Below are 16,200 nucleotides of genomic sequence, written 5' to 3'. Positions count from 1 at the left end.
TATTCTAGCCGGGGTGGACTAATACTCAGTCTCAAGCGTAGAGCGCAAAGTGAACTAGATTGGGTATAACTAATGTCAAACAGCACTTAATAGGCAGAGACCCAAAATGAACAAGTGACGAACCTAGTCTCAAGCATAGAGCGCAAAGAGAACTGAGGGTGTTGAAGCGAATGTCGAGCTTTTAAGCGTAGTGAGATGAAACGAGCGTGACAATGAATAAAGCAACCAATAGATCGGAAGAACAAAAGACTATGCTAGATAAATAAGGCAATGGCGAGTCGACCATTGCTGTCTCGCAACATGATCTTGAGCTGCGATTTCCCAATTTTACGCAGGAGTACGAGTACCCTTCTGCACGCCTTAACTTTTTATACACTGACATCAACTACATCCTACTGCGTCTGATCAATCGGTCCACACAGTTCCAAAGGGTCACCGTAGAATATTTCTAAGCAGTGCATCCAAGGTTCCATGTAGTTCGGCCAGCAGTAATCTACCGAACGATGCCGTTTGGGGTCTCTGCGAAAGCACCTAGTATTGTGACTCGAGCCCAACTCACAAGGGGTGTTATTGTAGATGAATCTGGCCCCGCTAGCTGCACCGTGCTTCAGGGGCGCTGACTCGTATGGTGAAAGCCGAAGCATCTAATTACTATATCACGCCCCCCTTGAGATTAACCCGCGGAGACGCCTTAGCAAGGTATGTGTCCGTGAACATGAGGCGGAGGGCATGCTACCGTGTCCTAACAGAAGCTGTCTGATGACTTGCCAGCAGACCGCCATGACAAATGTTACCTCGCCAGTGCAGTCTGGACAATCCAGTAACCGGTGACGTTGGTACACCCTTATGCGCAAAATGAAACATCGAGTCGACCCACAAACGATGGCGTCGCTGAATAACGAGATTATTCGAGGCTCACCACGCCTCTCTTATGCTCTAGTGACTAGGACTTGAAAGGTGATATGCAGGGCCATCATTTGTGGTGCCGAAGTTCAAAGTGACTGATTGCGAGCATGCTTGTTATTTCTGAGTCGCGTTTTAGGTGCCTGAAATGAACAGAATGGCCCAGAGAGATTTCCGCTGGTACTCCAGTAGTCCCTTGCGGGCTGTTGAAGGTGAATCGTGCACTAATGCAGGACTGTGGCCCGGAAGCAAATTGACTCGTGGGATATAAAAGGAGCGTCGAACGCACTTTTCCTTCCACAACGCTATATTTTCACAGCAGCAACAAAAAGCACCTTGATGATTGACTCGCTCACCTCACGGATGGGCTTGGGTTGAGGATATCATAGGTCGTAATGCCTGCTGGAGAGCAGCTCCCTCTGGCGAGGTGGATGGGACTTGGGTGCGCTCTGCTCAGATTTCGGTCAACCAGTCACCCTTCGTGGCAGTCTGGGTGGGTTTGGGCGCAATGTCCTGTTCTACAGCTTTTTCCTCTTTCGCAGTCAGAATTATCGAAATGTCATGGACGGGTGAGTGTCGTGTTTTGGTGTGTTGCTATCTATGAAGATATGTATCCATACATAAAAGTTTGTGACGCAATATCATGGACACTTTTTTTTACATGCACTACCAACAGAGCTTTTTGGGTTGGTTCTTCGGGGGGCTGGGCCAGTGCTGATACTCCTTTTTTTTCTTTCTGTTAGGATAAACCTAGTTCACTCTTCCCAGGTATGTTTCTAAGCCTAGTTATCCTATGATGTTTTCTCAAAGACAAGCATATGTCTGATATCGTCTGAAGGACATCTTGATACCTGAGTGCGTCGTTGTAATGGTGTCGCTGCTTAATTAATTACCTGCATGCTGACATGGTGTTTCTAGCTGGGTTCAATGGCTGCCAGGTAAGTTAGCGATCAAGCACTTTATATATATGTGATGAACACAGTTCTGCTGCCGAGAAGTCTACGGACTTTGTGGATACCAAAAATATACCAGAAACAGCCTGACCTATTTTTTCCCTCTCTTCGTTGACTCACGGCTTTCGTTTATCATTTACTCAATGCCCTTCCTTTCTAGATCTTGGCGGCCGTGATGGAACAGGCTTTACACACCCATAGCATGTAGATTGTAATAGATATGTCTTCCGAATGATCTAGCGCGTTGAGACTCGTTGTCTTCGCTTTTTTGTGAGTGCGGCTTTACCCTTGTGTTTGTTTGTGATGAATGTGGAGTTTATCCATTCATTGAGGGGTGCTCCGCCGTCGTTTACACTGTCAGTCATCAACTTTGCGACGGAGGTTCGCGTTCTGCGAATTCTTCTAGTGAATCGTTGATGCATCTGTAGGCATTTGCGTTTTTGGAAGCGCTAGCCGCGAAGGCGAGAGAGGATGAAATAAATATGGCTCACTGATTTTCTTCGGGCCTTATTTGCTCCAATATTGTTTTCTGATTACAGTTTCATCACCCTTAGGTTGATTCCCGGTGCATTGTTGTCCATCGTTAACTTCCAGCGTCGTATTCCCAGAGGCACAAACATCTCCATGTTTTCTAGATGTATCAATGCTGTGGCCCCAAATATATTCATGTACGCTCGAATCCGTGCGATGACTGAGCGAGCCAGTTTTGCATCCGTCATAGCTTCAACGCTCAGTAGTCTGTCTTGATCCAAACGTCGTAGCCCAACCACATACTCCGTGAGTAGCCACTGCGAGGCCAACCTTGTCTCTCATCGTCTCCACATCGAAGTTTCGATTTGCGTCTTGGCTTCATCGTGAGCTCATCTTGACGCTGACCTTCTGCTGCTTTTCGCCTTTGTATGCGCACGCGTTTGCGCTGCAGAAGCTACCTCGATCTCCCCAAATTTAACCTATCACTGAGAGGAGTCCTGTAACCTCACATCCGACATTATCAAAATGAACAATCACGCACAACTCCAAAGAGCGCTAAACCAGATCCAGAAGAAACATAAAGATCCTGCACCTCCGATCGATTTCACAATTCACCAGCTGGAGGATGGAAACACGATCAGCACACAAGAACGAGTCGTCAAAGAGGTTGGTATTAGGTCACCGCTGCTCGTCACCTATGGACTTGCGTTGCTGACACACATTGTGTGTTTTTTTTTCGGGCTCTCCGTTCTTCCGCGTCAATAGGTTCAGGCGCCAGCCATGTTTACGCCTACTGATGAACAGTTCTTCTCATCAGTGGATCCCTCAAAACCGGACATCGCATTCCTCAAGAACCACTTCTACAGAGAAGGTCGTTTGACCGAAGAGCAGGCGATGTATATCATCACGAAGGCAACAGACCTTCTGAGACGCGAGCCAAACCTACTGGAAGTTGATGCTCCGATAACAGGTTCGTACCCCTCGACTCTAGCTCTCGGTGTGGCGATAGTTACTGATCTATAGGGGTAATTGCAGTTTGTGGTGACATTCATGGTCAATATGTCAGTTATGCGTGTACAAGAATTCATTCGTGATCACAGGTCTAACCTCATATTGTAGTACGACTTGATGAAACTCTTCGAGGTTGGAGGGAATCCAGCTGATACAAGATATTTGTTCTTGGGTGACTATGTTGACCGAGGTTATTTCAGCATCGAGGTGAATGGCTGTTTTTCAACCGATCTCTCTTCATTTATCTGACATGATACTTATATAGTGCGTGCTATACCTTTGGTCTCTCAAGATTTGGTATCCCGACACCTTGTTCCTGCTTCGAGGCAACCATGAATGTCGACACTTGACTGATTACTTCACCTTCAAGTTGGAGTGCAAGCATAAGTACTCCGACAGAATATATGATGCCTGCATGGACTCGTTCTGCACGCTTCCCCTTGCTGCAATCATGAATAAGCAATTCTTGTGTATTCATGGTGGCCTTTCGCCCGAGCTGCACACTCTCGATGACATAAGAAGTGTGAGTAACATTTCTAGGATTCTGAGGTCATACAGATGACCATCTTCTCAGATCAACCGCTTCCGCGAGCCACCCACTCAGGGTCTCATGTGCGATATTTTGTGGTCCGATCCGATTGAAGATTTCGGGTCAGAGAAAACGAACGAAGCTTTTGTGCACAACCATGTGCGAGGCTGTTCATATTTCTTCACGTCGGTAGAAGTTCAATTATTGTGACGGCTCCGCTCTTACCTCCACCGTCACCCAGATATCAGGCGGCATGCGCTTTCCTTGAGCGAAATAACCTACTTTCAATAATACGGGCACATGAAGCACAGGATGCAGGGCATGTTTCCTTATCCACCCCTTCCTCACGGATGAACCTGACTCTTGGTTAGGTATCGCATGTATCGAAAGACTCGAACTACGGGCTTCCCTTCCGTCATGACCATATTCAGTGCCCCCAACTATCTCGACGTCTATAATAATAAGGCCGCTGTCCTCAAGTATGAGTCCAATGTTATGAATATCCGGCAGTTTAACTGCACCCCACATCCTTACTGGCTACCCAATTTCATGGACGTGTTTACATGGAGTATGCCATTCGTGGGCGAAAAGAGTTCGTAGGCGATATGTTGCAATCTCGTTCTGTATGATTGACCATTGCATCTCGTTTGTCGTTTAGTCACGGATATGCTCATTGCTATTCTGAGCTGTTGCAGTAAGGAGGAGCTGGAAGAAGAAGAAGAGGACGAATACATCGAAGCGGAGTCTCCGACGGTTGAGAAGGATGAACGTCGGAAGATCATCCGCAACAAGATCCTCGCTGTGGGACGTATGTCTCGCGTCTTCTCTCTGCTTCGGTTCGTATAGCTCCCTGCGGGTTTCATTGTGAACAACTTAACTCCATCGCTCTCAGTGAGGAATCCGAGCGGGTGTCCGAACTCAAAAATATGTCCGGAACAAACAGGCTACCAGCTGGTTCATTGGCGGCTGGGGTAGAAGGCATCAGAAAAGCAATCTCGAACTTCGAAGACGCGTATGTACTCCATGAGACCATGTCTATATCGCACTGACGTCTTCTCCCCAGACGTAAATCCGATATCGAGAACGAACGCTTGCCGCCTGACCTCATTGACCCCGAGGAATCTCTTCCACACTTCTCCAACCCTAGCACCCCGACCACTGATAGTGGACCTAGCACACCTTTACCTACGCATCCGTTTCCTGTATCACACCCTGCGCCGCTTCCGCCGCCATTCGGTCAAGCGTCTGTAAGTCCGACTAATGGTCCTGCGCTCGCGACGCCATTCCGCAGGGGTCATGGACGGCAGTCAAGCCTAGGTACCACCATGACCAGTCCTAGCAACAGGCGGAGGAGCATCGAAAGCACAATTTCACTCATCAAAGAAGCTGCAGAAGGTAGCAGTGACAATGATGATTCGGACCTGAGGAATTTGGCAGACAGGGTAACGTCTCCTACTCGATTGCAGGGTCGTGGCCCTTTCTATGAGAAATGATTCGTATTCCCTCCTCGGTTCTCCTAATATAACTTCGTGCCCTGTTCAGTACTTCCTTTGGACCTCGCTCCTAGGTGTATAATGTCGCTGATACCGTATAACCCTTTGTGTTTGTGTTTGTGTTCATGTCGGACTTTGACAATAAATGCGACTGATTCATGGACAACCGCAATTCATGGAGTTCACTCTTAAAGGCGCGTCTTTGTATGCTGTATATTGGCATGTGCCTAACCGAAGTATAACCGTAACACCGCACTGCTGACATTGAATCCAAGTAACGAAATAACGTAGAGTAAGGTGAGGGGAATCAAGGGGAACAACAAAAGCTCTGAACGAATCAAGAATGGAAGGGCTGAGCACGGGACAGAAGATCAGAGTGTGCGTCGGGATGTAACGTGAGCCCTTACCGTTCACGCCTAGGTATGTGATATAAATGTACTGGGCGAAACTGACAAGGGAAACTTTAGTGTCAGTATGGGTACGAAGTCCCAAACGAGACGCACGCGACTAGATAAAGAGTGTTGCCTAACCAGAGGCATACCCAACGATCTTTTGTAATTAAGGGCGCAAGGAAGAGCTGAATCAAGTACAACGATAAGTAGAGAGGGAAAAACGAGTTGGTGTGCACATCAAATGCATAACCCCACTCCAAGGAGGAACCTATTTCGTGCGATGCGGGGTCTGACGGGACGAGGAAGACTTTCGAAAGTAACCTGAGTATCAAAGAAACACCGTAAGCAGGTCATTTGGAAAGCCTACCAGCGAACGCACTCACCATACCGCAGTCGCCACTATTACACCAGCCCCAAGGAAGTCCCTCGCTATCATAAGGATGGCAAGATAGGCCACTCCGAAGGGGGAACGCCGGTAATAAACACCCCACCCAATGGCGCTCAATGCCAACGCGAACACAACAAGAATCACGGTGGCTGGGTCATCTCTTGCCCAAATATTCTTTGTCTCTGCACAAAGTGTTGGCTGAGTATAAGGTTGGTGGCGGTGAATAGAAGATCCTCTTACGTTTGTGGTAGAACAGTTGCTTGTAGCTGCATCGATGAAATTCAGCGCATGAGCGGAAGCGACAAAAATCTAGTCGAATTCCAAACTGACACAAGGCGGGGCTGAATGCATAAGTATGTGAGGTTCCAGGCTGCAAGTTCGAAATCCTGGATCATAAGGCTCTCAGTCTTTGGCTAGTCAGGTTGTGAACGTTCCCTTAAATACCATGTGCGACACTCGGACAACGCGTTTAAATATTGATGGAGTCTTTATTGTAACATGACTTTCGCGACGATCGAAACCCCGAGCAGCAAACGCTGGGCCTGCGGATGGGCGGTTGTGGGGAAAGCTGAGTGGCAGGATGGAAGCCATAAAGTTTCCTCACGCCGGAAGCAAACGTAGCGCTGAACGTTGCAAGTTGCTGAAGTTCGTTGGACACATTTGACGCTACAGTAGACTATGTCTCAGCACGAAGAAGATACAGAATCTTTGGATTGGGGTGATGGCGCTCGTTATGATGATGAGGACGACCGCGAAGATGTCGTATCTCTCGTTGCTGGAGACGACGACATTGGGCCCCCCACCGCCCAACCGGATTCAGCATCCCAGCCGCCCGCGCCTTATAGTGCTCGAAAAGACGACCCGGCAGCGCCAGCGTCCCCTGCTGCAAACAAATCTTTACGCGAGCGTCTTTCGAAACCTCCCCAGGTTTCTGCAAGATTGGAAAACAGTGCCTCTTTTACCTCCACAATTTCTCAGAGCTCCTCGGGTTCGAACCATAAGCTTACTTTATCCAGTGGTCTGTCAACTGTTTCGCATCCTTCCCTTCCTCCGAAACCTTCCGCTGAAACTACAGCTGCTGCTGAAGCTGCTCGTCGCCGTGACGAAGAGTTAAAACTGCAGTCTCAAAAGTCAGCTTCCGCCCACAAGGATTCTGATCTGCCTCCTCATTGGGAGGCTAAGAGGTCTATAACTACTGGCGACGTCTATTATCACAACGTTAAAACCGATGAAACGACCTGGGAACAACCTCTCTCTGTCCCTCCGCGTGCGAAAGAACGCCGCACCTTGACACCGCCTAGGCGCACAGATGACCGTGAGCGTACCAGGGATAAGCGAACTAACGAGTCGTCAGATGGACATGCAGCCAGAGAGCGAGGCAGGGACCGTGACAAACCTCGTGAACGCTCAAGGAGTGGGACACCCAGCCGCGAAAGGCGCCGTCGAGAAGCTGAGCTCGAAAGGAGCCGTCGTCGTGAGGGTTGGGACAGTTGGGTGCCGGAAAAATCTCCGGACTATGAGAGACGCCGAGAAGGTCTGGATGATCGTGGAAGGCGCACTGCCGCTAACGTTTCTGCATCCTCCCTTCCACACGGCCGTGAAGATAATGCGTCATTCAGACGCAAAGATTCTTCCCGACAGGGGAATACGAATGAACCTCCTAGGGATGCTGACAAAACTCGTTCAGGCCGCGGTGATTCTCGTCGTTGGAGCCCTAGCCTGGAGCACGCTCACCTAGTTCCCCGTGATAACGATCGTGATGTATCGAGAGACTACGAACGGCCTCGAGACACGTTAGATTCTATCCGACCGAGTCACCACGTGTCAGATCGCCAATCTGACTGGGATAGCCGTCGACATCGCTCTCCGGATGAGGATCGAAATAGATATCAGCCTCGTAGACCAAGCCCATCGCCGCAACGAGTATACAACCGCCGACGGTCTCCCACGCCTGATCGACGAGCGAGTCACCGAGAATCGCTATCACCAGGTCCCATAAGTACGTTTCCGTATCAATCCCTCCAGAGCTTCCCGCACCCCCTACCGTCTTGTACTCTCTCCTCGCTTCTATACTCTTGCATTACATAACGTTGCCGATGCCTCAGGAATACGCTGAAAGGATGGTTTCATTTGTCATCCTACTCCAGTGTATCCGTCGTCGGATCAAGCAGACACATAGCGTGTCGTGATTTATGTCCCGTTATGAGTTGCAAAGTAGGCGAGGAGATTAGCACCGACCTTTTTTCCACTTCGTCCCTGTCCCATATCGCGATAACTTACGCTCTTGCCCCCCTCTACTTTTTGCCGCAATCCCGCGTGTCCTGGATTTTCCGTGCCTTTGTCTCGATGTTAATTTGGGCCTTTGGGGTTTAGGACGCCGGAGTCGTTCACCCACTCCACATCTTTCTCATAACGCACGAACGCCCGACTTTCGAGCACACCGAAGGTTGGAAGATTCTATGTGGTGTTCTTTCAATGGATGTCTGATCTTTACTACCGCTTACAGCCCGCAAACAGAATTAGCTCCGCCAGTTCGCCAAACCGAATACAACCATGGAAGTGATGCTCATTACAGGCAACGATCTCCGCCCGACAATGAGGTAGATTTGAAGAAGCGAAGAGGAACTGAACCTGATGTCGTCCAGTCGATCCCCAGAGCACCCACTCCGGAATCCCATGAGAAGAAACCCGACGGCATACCTACCCGTGCGCAATCTATTACTTTGCACTTGCTGCTCACTGATGACGGCGTCTTAGGACCAAAGCGGGCGCCCCTGCCTCCACAAAGTACGGAGTTCAAGCAGAAACGATCTGCACCTCAGGCAGAACCATCGCCGATGCAAGGTATTCCCCAGGGCCCTAAGAATTGGAACGGAAGGCCTTTGCCTCCCAAAGGTATGATACATCTTTCATTTCTGCAAGCACAAGCTGAATCCCTGTTGGGCAGAACCGCCAGTTGTCCCTGGTGCCCCTTCTGGCCCTCGCGGTGACCGTCCTGTGGTTCCTCCAGGAGTCAAAGATGCCTCACATCCAGCATTTGCTTCCCAAACTCGTCTTCCTCCTTCTGGGCCATCAAGGCGCGGGCCTCCCACATCTCAACCGGAAGCCGGCGAAGGCAACAAGGCTGTACCCACGGGGCCTCGTGTAAGAACTACCTCTGCGGTGTCTGCGGTGTCTTCAGAAACCGAAAGAGTTGCCTCCAAACAAACACCCACGCTGACAGGTCCACCTCATCACGTCCCTGAGGTGAGCGCTGCAAACCTGGTACGTAGGGCTCAGATCGAACGCGAGCGTGACGAAGCTATTGCGCAACGAGATCAGGTCCGCATTGTCTGCTTCGCTAATATGCTAGCGATGGTATAAACCTCTACTGGTTGACCAACAGGAACAGACATCCCGGAGAAATAAAAGGGTTGCGTCAGCGTCTCCCCCTCCAGCTAAATCTCGCAAGATTTCGCCCTCTCCGAATCGACAGAGATTTCAGTCGCCTTCACCTGCTGTTCCCAAACGTATTACTGGATCGAACAACGTCCCTGTGGCCAAGGTTCGCACATTTGGAAAATTGGACCAAGCAGGAAATGACAATGTATAATCTTTGTGTTACCCTCTGTCCCGTATCATCATTGACGCGTTGCCTAGAACACCGCATCACGGGATATTACTCGAGATCGCGATGTGAGTTTGTATTTTTCCATCAGCGGTACCCTGGCTTAACTCCTCATTCCCAGTATCACCGAATGGATGTCTCCGACGATTATACAGCCTCCCGACCTAGCTTCGACTTGCGAAATGAGACAGGATTGCCAGCCGCTTTCCCACTGCTGCAGCACGAACGGAACTCATCGCTCTACCAGCCGCCGGCAAATGCATTGTCCCACTCCTTCAATCGACCTCTCAATGATCACCAAGCCAATGAGAATCAATACCGTTCACGTTCAATTCCCACTCCGACACCGGTTCAAATTGAAAGGGAGCGACTCCCAGAGAGACGATGGGGTGCCCAACTTCGCTCCAATCGTGATCAATCTTCTGGTCTCCCGAACAATTCTTATCCTGGTTATGATCTTCGCAAGCCCGAGACCACTAACCGCCAAGACCCTGCGCCTCCAGTATCCAGTGCCCCATGGCCCTCTCGCAGTAGAGGCCAAACAAACGGAGATTTCGGTCTAGACCTAGGAGAGGGTTCTCAGCGACGGCCTCGAGACTTCCAAGGGCCGGAAATTTCTCGTGCCCAAGCACCTGAACTCCGTGATCTAGTGGAATCACGAACTACGTATTCCAGCATACTTCCTCCTGGCTACTATATAAAAAACCCGGATACGTACGAGGTCGGTTTGCGCCTCGTAAGTCGTCGCCGGTCTGAGGAGGTGATCCTGGGCTCGCCCAGAGGCGAATCAAACCGTACTGGGTCACTTCTCGACCGAATAGTTCGTCAAGGACCTCCAGTCATTCACTCAGAAAATGGGCCCGTTCCTTTGCGCGACCGTATCACCGCCAGTGGGGAGGTGAGCCCCCGCGCCGGAGAGATGGATGACTCGGTCAGAAGTGACAGTGGGGATGAAGTTAACGGTACTTCAGGCGGTGGCCAAGGTCCAAACTCCGGCAGCGGTGGGAGGAAGAGAAGAAAGTCCCGGCGCAAGTCAGCCCGCCGGTGAACGTACCAAAAATCGTCTCCGAACTCGCCTTTTATTGTAAAAATTTGTTGACTGCATCCATTTGTCTGTGGTAATAAATTCTTTGCGTTCATCCACTTCTAAAAGTAACAATCCCATTAGAGGCAAAACTTTAATTACCCCGTAATGAACAGACCAGGGGCCGCTTGTAACGAGCTATGGAATAGTACTGTGATATTTCACACGCACTTGCGATAAATTCCGCCAACTCCGCTACAAGAGTGACCGGTCCGCGGACGGCTCACGACTTGGTATTGGGTCCTTCCTCTTTGGTTATGTGGTTCAAGGAAACGTATAGCAGATGGCTGGATGTTGCCGCAACCTAGGATCGATTGGCGACTTTACCAAATGAATGTGCACGTATGGCAAAAATCCCGCGTTAAATCCAAGACGCCGAGTCATATGCTGTGCATGTGGCCAGGTATAAAGGGTGACGAGTATCCCTCTCTTCCCTCCTCATTTTCTTCGGTCGCGCTATGTGAAACTTCTGTCTCTACAACAAGATCGATCCAGACCAAAGGAATCTGCCTAACCACAGATCACAGATAACACACATGATGCATCAAAGGACGGACCGGGCGGACCAACGTTGAAGGCTGACGATGGTTTCGGGGTGGTTTGACCTCTTTAACGTGTCCCTTCTTGAGCGTCATACATGTGTATTTCGCACCGCGTCCTATCGGAGCAAGTCTGCAACCCATAAAACGAGACCCTTCCAGATATTGCAGATGCAGTCAATGACTTAAACTACCATCTACACGATATCATGATACTACTGCGAAGCAACGTTGGGGGCACGAGGAGGGGCACTGATTCGGCGTCGGTCTCGTACGGCTGTCCGGAGGTGACGTGCCTCTTGCTGTCGTACATCCCCTATGGTGTCGACGGCGTTGTGCTCAACCAGCAGTTGCCTGACCTAGACATGCTCATGACAATACTGCGCATCATAACACACACACACACACATATACAACAGGCTAAATGATTTTATGGGGGATACTGGCAGGGCTCGATTCTATTTTGGCAAGTGAGACCTGTTCCTAGCTCCCTAGGGTACATGTTCTCCTGCTGATCTGCGTGACGTTGTCCGACCGATCGCGCCGGGCTCCATGCCAGTTGAGCCAAGTTACACATGCCCAATACTACAAACAGAAACTATTCAAAGGAATCAGATATGCACCATCGTCTTTGTCTTCATCATCATTATACACTACATCTCATAACACACTGTTCAACACATGTCACAGTCCAGTTTGATTGATTCATGCGATCGAACATGTTTTATGTTCGCTTGATTCATTCTTTTCGCGCCCTTCTTGAAAGGGATTATTGGCACGATAGGTCTACTAGACCTGTCCGGAAAAGCCGGGTTCGTCTGGCTTGTGGCAGCGCGGTTGCTTAATGCACTGTTGCTCCTATCAATTTTTGGAAACCCATTCACCGCAGTTTGTTGTGGTGCAATGCAGTGATTCTTTAATCCCATCAGCGGGACAGCCACTCCCACTTATGGTTACGTTGTAATATCGCTTGATGGTGGTCTCTTGAGCAGCAGACTGCAACATCCAGGGCATGGCAAGGACCGGGTTCGGAATTGGAGGACATTTGGGATTTGGGAGGGTACATGTATAGAGGACATCTAAAATATGACTTGCTCGTCATTGACGTTCAGCGATGCGCTTTGGCTTTTTCTTTTCTCGTATAGGTGGTATTTCTCGCTCTCCACTAGTTGCTGTTCGCAAATCTGTAGCTGAGTCTGAAGCCATGCCTTCTCTTTGCGTATTCTCCCTCGCGGGAACTGTCAGATCTTCTTCGTCTTCGCCAATCACTGCTGCAGTCTCGGCAAACAGTTTTTCTAGCGCTGGAGTGTATTTGCTCAGTTTCCACAGCGAGCCAATTGGGACAGCAGCTCCATCGAAGGCTAGCGCGACGTTCGATGCTGCGTTGGTGCTTTGAGTGAGTGTACAAGTGTTGGTTGCTGACGGCGCTGAGTTCAGGTTCGTGATTTTGGGGTAGCGCTGGGAGAAGTGAGTCAGTAGAATATGCTTCGCCTCCATTCTAAAAAGCGGATTTAAGTGTTTGAAAGGTAAGGAGTATAACGATGCATACTGTTTCCCAACTTTGATTGCCTGCCCAACAGTGCTGTGTTGTTTCCCGCGCGCCAATTCTTCCTCGTCGTCAGCCATCGTCGCTTCATGGATCAGTACTGTTGCGCTCCTGCCAGCTTCGGCCAGAGCATCGCACGGCATCGTATCACCAGAAAAGCTTTGTCACACGGTCAACAGGGATTTCGAAGGGAGGTGATATGCTTACACAATGCTCCATCCCTCAATGTGTTTAAAAACAATCCCGTAGCATGGCCCACGATGCTGCACATCAACTGTCTGAACAGAGGACATTCCGAGGCTGCCCTTCAGTTCCACCAAATGCTTGTTGGACCTTTATCGTCGTTAGTAACATGCAATGCGCGAGCATGAAAAATTCCGTACAAATTGACGCGATCTGAAAGCTCCTCGGACGAAAGCCTCAGTCTCTCCCTCGAAGGGATTTGCGTTGCAGTCGATATGTCAGCGGAGTGTATCTTTCGTACGTAAGACAGGTTGTTTATACCCAAATCCTCGAGGTCGTGATACTCCTCGAGATAATCGAATGTTTGTACGTTTGCAATGAGGTATATAGGGTGTTCTGGAGGAGGGTCTATCTAATGGAAATATCAGAAATGCATGATTCAAAACTTGCGTCGACTCACTGTGCGTCGGAGAGATAAAAGTTTCGCCAACCCAAGATGATGGTCTGCATGAATGTGAGAAATAAACACGCATTTGAGGTCGCGTAAAATCGACTCCGGGGAAGGCACGCCAGTCGAGTCGGTGGTATCCTGCCCGAACCGCCGAGCGATTTGTCCCCATGTGCCCTCCCCAGCATCCAATAAAATGTTTCCCTGGTGCGGAATCTGAACGAGGTTAGCTAAAACTTTAAAAAACAGATTGAATCATCTGCCAAGAATGATCCTGATGAATGATGCTAACCATTCCTCGTCTTCGAGGGGAGCGCACTGCCGGTCCCGAGAGTGGTGATAACAACATCATCCCCTGGTTCCTTCGTCCTAGAGTCCTCTTCAAGGTGTGCTTCCTCATGGATAAGGTTGATGGTTTGATACATGTCCGGGGAGAGAACGGACTTCGTGTCGCCCTCTCTGATTTTTTGAAGAGCAGGGTGAAACTCGTCCTTCATTCCCATCGGGCTGACCACAGAAGAGCATGCAGGAGGATGCATGCCTATCTGATGGTCAAGGAGAAGGGGTTTTGAATTGGTAGGTAGAGCTAATTGGCACACGATTTCGTTAGCTCTGAAGGTCGCGATTGACAAGTGGTAGACTCGCACAGCCTGGCACGGGTTTGATAGGTTCTAATCGATTTGACGGTATACGGAATATCCGATCATCTAATTCAGCTAAGCTAAGTTGAATATATGATGACGAGGTATATGCAACGGGGTTGGCTCCATATTCGTCACTCGCTATGAGATGCTATCCGCCTAGTTTGAGACTTATTCACGAAGATAACGGGCGTATATCATTAGGCGCTTACCTCAACATCAGCTCCAAAAGCATGCATCCACGCTACATATCTCTCGTCTTCCAAAACGCCACGACCAACACGGTGGATGATGAAAGATAACCTCGCAGCACTCAAAGGACCATTCACGCCGAGCGTTAGTGAGGATGCAATGCCTGGTATGTACTCCGTAGAAGGGCATTCTATGAACATGAAAGCCTGGGGGTAATGAAGTCGGCTGCGATCTCAAGGCGAAATGTAATTCTGGCTTACAGAAGGAGATATCCCTGGACCAATGCACATGTCCGGCGTAACTGATGTCACGCCATCTTTGGACAGAACAGTTTCACCCCTTGTGAGCCTTGCACGGTCGGAACCGAACACCCCCAGTGCTTGGGCCCGCTTTGCATCGAACTTCCCCCGGACAGAAGGCCCAAGGCCAATGAAGCTGACAGCCGCAGTGGCTCTCTGAGCGTAGGGCAAGCGACGCGCGTGAAGCTCCCAATTCATAGGGAGCTTTCGTGACCTGGACAGCTCCCCTTGCTGTCCATCATCAGGCTTTAAACCACAATAGGTTTGGCAGACAATGCGAGCTTGAGGAGACGAAGGAAGCAAAGAATGTCTCTCGCCTTCTCCTACGGGGGAGGGGGTCCTAGAAGCCTTTCGCTTTGCTGAACGAAAGGAAGGTGGGGAAGGAGTCGAGTCCTCCGGTCTATAACGGCGAGGGTCTATCGGCACGGCGTACACGGAAAGGTTTTCATCTCTAAAAACGAGGGGAGTAGTTGGGCATTGGCCCCCAATAGGAGAAAATGAAGCTTCCGTTGCTTTGACTTCTAAGTTTTCCCTGCATGGAGCGACGTCAAAGGCACTCCATCTGTCTCGTACGTGTCACTTACCTCATTGCGTAAGACCGTGTAGTAGCTAGATAATGATTGAGCCCTTCCGGGCCAATAATCGTGAACGAGCTTGAGCCACTATCGGCAAGCGACATAAGTAAACCTATCAATTAATGAGCCCAACGCGCATCGGAAAACTGTTTAAACTGACTAGGCACTCCAGAGCTCCTTTGGGTATGTATACGCGTCAAAAAAAGGGCTTTGATCCTTGACAATCCGACTTTCCGTTGCTGTATAGCGCGAAAAGTGCCCTCACTACAATTGAAGAGGTACTTATTTGAGGGTGTCGACTCAAAGAATACAGAAAGACAGGCATCGGTATCTGCTGATGGCACTGACAGAGCTCTTGCCACCCATTTCATGTTCCTCGCGATGGCAGCCACAGTGACAATTTATTGAATGACTCAATGAGTCTTTGAATTAAATCGGCAAGTCCCTCACATTGCCGCGCGCTTAAAGGATTTCTTGACCCTTCGCTCCAAATAACGTTTGTGCGTGGTATATTTAGGGGAAACTTCTATCGACAACCCGATTCCATGACGAAGCGGTTTAAATTGGATTATGAACTACAAAAACTTGACCCTCTCGCAAAAAGCATCTCAAACTGCACAGGGGCGCGTCCAATTTGAATATTTCGGGAACAAAGCATTCTGGCTGCCACACGAGGGTACTAGAACTAATGTGTTCTTGTTTTGGAATTGTAGTTAGGTCGGGTTAAAACCCCAGATCTAGTGAGACTGCTCAGGCCGGGGTCAGGAAATCGTTATATCCTGTATAATACTCATAAGAATATCCCCAGGGAATTTTCGCTCCATGATCAGCTGTAAGCAACCATCGATCCCTCGAATACTCTCCGACAAGAATGGCACTTTTAGGCCAGAGTGAACAATACGTTATATGGACTGCTCCAACTACTAGTATACTAGGAAAAAGACCA

At 49.5% G+C, this 16,200-nt stretch overlaps 4 protein-coding genes across 4 annotated transcripts; 2 read left to right on the top strand and 2 right to left on the bottom strand.

Moving 5' to 3' along the window:
- Positions 1 to 2,852: 2,852 nt before the first annotated feature.
- Positions 2,853 to 5,395, top strand: EI90DRAFT_3210439 (Serine/threonine-protein phosphatase 2B catalytic subunit A1; the record flags this gene model as incomplete). Its single annotated transcript, XM_039066445.1, has 11 exons — positions 2,853 to 2,993; positions 3,093 to 3,297; positions 3,363 to 3,388; positions 3,447 to 3,545; positions 3,604 to 3,861; positions 3,913 to 4,052; positions 4,109 to 4,186; positions 4,239 to 4,459; positions 4,526 to 4,703; positions 4,760 to 4,879; positions 4,931 to 5,395. 11 exons carry the CDS (start codon positions 2,853 to 2,855, stop codon positions 5,358 to 5,360), a joined length of 1,896 nt encoding a protein of 631 aa, XP_038914834.1. The 3' UTR covers positions 5,361 to 5,395.
- Positions 5,396 to 5,438: 43 nt separating this feature from the next.
- On the bottom strand, positions 5,439 to 6,535 carry EI90DRAFT_3210437 (UNC-50; the record flags this gene model as incomplete). Its single annotated transcript, XM_039066444.1, has 6 exons — positions 5,439 to 5,712; positions 5,768 to 5,808; positions 5,864 to 6,073; positions 6,136 to 6,322; positions 6,381 to 6,406; positions 6,471 to 6,535. The coding sequence occupies 6 exons, from the start codon at positions 6,533 to 6,535 to the stop codon at positions 5,588 to 5,590; spliced, it is 654 nt and encodes a 217-aa protein (XP_038914833.1). The 3' UTR covers positions 5,439 to 5,587.
- A 2,248-nt stretch (positions 6,536 to 8,783) lies between these two features.
- On the top strand, positions 8,784 to 10,974 carry EI90DRAFT_3062531 (uncharacterized protein). The gene is made up of 6 exons (XM_039060643.1): positions 8,784 to 8,846; positions 8,898 to 9,035; positions 9,088 to 9,461; positions 9,526 to 9,726; positions 9,780 to 9,815; positions 9,869 to 10,974. The coding sequence occupies exons 2-6, from the start codon at positions 8,978 to 8,980 to the stop codon at positions 10,793 to 10,795; spliced, it is 1,596 nt and encodes a 531-aa protein (XP_038914832.1). The 5' UTR covers positions 8,784 to 8,846; positions 8,898 to 8,977; the 3' UTR covers positions 10,796 to 10,974.
- A 1,159-nt stretch (positions 10,975 to 12,133) lies between these two features.
- EI90DRAFT_1391010 (uncharacterized protein) lies at positions 12,134 to 15,667 on the bottom strand. The gene is made up of 11 exons (XM_039051747.1): positions 15,415 to 15,667; positions 15,264 to 15,366; positions 14,641 to 15,211; positions 14,401 to 14,586; positions 14,195 to 14,339; positions 13,840 to 14,133; positions 13,560 to 13,783; positions 13,300 to 13,511; positions 13,124 to 13,249; positions 12,920 to 13,075; positions 12,134 to 12,868 (listed from the first exon to the last, which is right to left on the bottom strand). The coding sequence occupies exons 1-11, from the start codon at positions 15,623 to 15,625 to the stop codon at positions 12,469 to 12,471; spliced, it is 2,628 nt and encodes an 875-aa protein (XP_038914831.1). The 5' UTR covers positions 15,626 to 15,667; the 3' UTR covers positions 12,134 to 12,468.
- Between the last annotated feature and the right edge of the window lie 533 nt (positions 15,668 to 16,200).

This window comes from Cantharellus anzutake (assembly GCF_015039405.1).
Source record: "Cantharellus anzutake strain C23 chromosome Unknown EI90scaffold_31, whole genome shotgun sequence".
NCBI classification, from domain to species: domain Eukaryota; kingdom Fungi; phylum Basidiomycota; class Agaricomycetes; order Cantharellales; family Hydnaceae; genus Cantharellus; species Cantharellus anzutake.
Note: the sequence above shows the minus strand (reverse complement) of the source record. Positions and strands in the feature narration are given on the sequence as shown.

Excerpts from the sequence above, each read along its gene's own strand:
- EI90DRAFT_3062531 (XM_039060643.1), top strand. The coding sequence starts at position 8,978 with ATGCAAGGTATTCCCCAGGGCCCTAAGAATTGGAACGGAAGGCCTTTG. Across the intron at positions 9,462-9,525 it reads CTATTGCGCAACGAGATCAG|GAACAGACATCCCGGAGAAA; the intron begins GTCCGCATTGTC and ends GTTGACCAACAG. Across the intron at positions 9,727-9,779 it reads ACCAAGCAGGAAATGACAAT|AACACCGCATCACGGGATAT; the intron begins GTATAATCTTTG and ends CGCGTTGCCTAG.
- EI90DRAFT_1391010 (XM_039051747.1), bottom strand. The coding sequence starts at position 15,625 with ATGAAATGGGTGGCAAGAGCTCTGTCAGTGCCATCAGCAGATACCGAT. Across the intron at positions 15,367-15,414 it reads AAGGAGCTCTGGAGTGCCTA|GTTTACTTATGTCGCTTGCC; the intron begins GTCAGTTTAAAC and ends ATTAATTGATAG. Across the intron at positions 12,869-12,919 it reads GCAATCAAAGTTGGGAAACA|AATGGAGGCGAAGCATATTC; the intron begins GTATGCATCGTT and ends TCCGCTTTTTAG.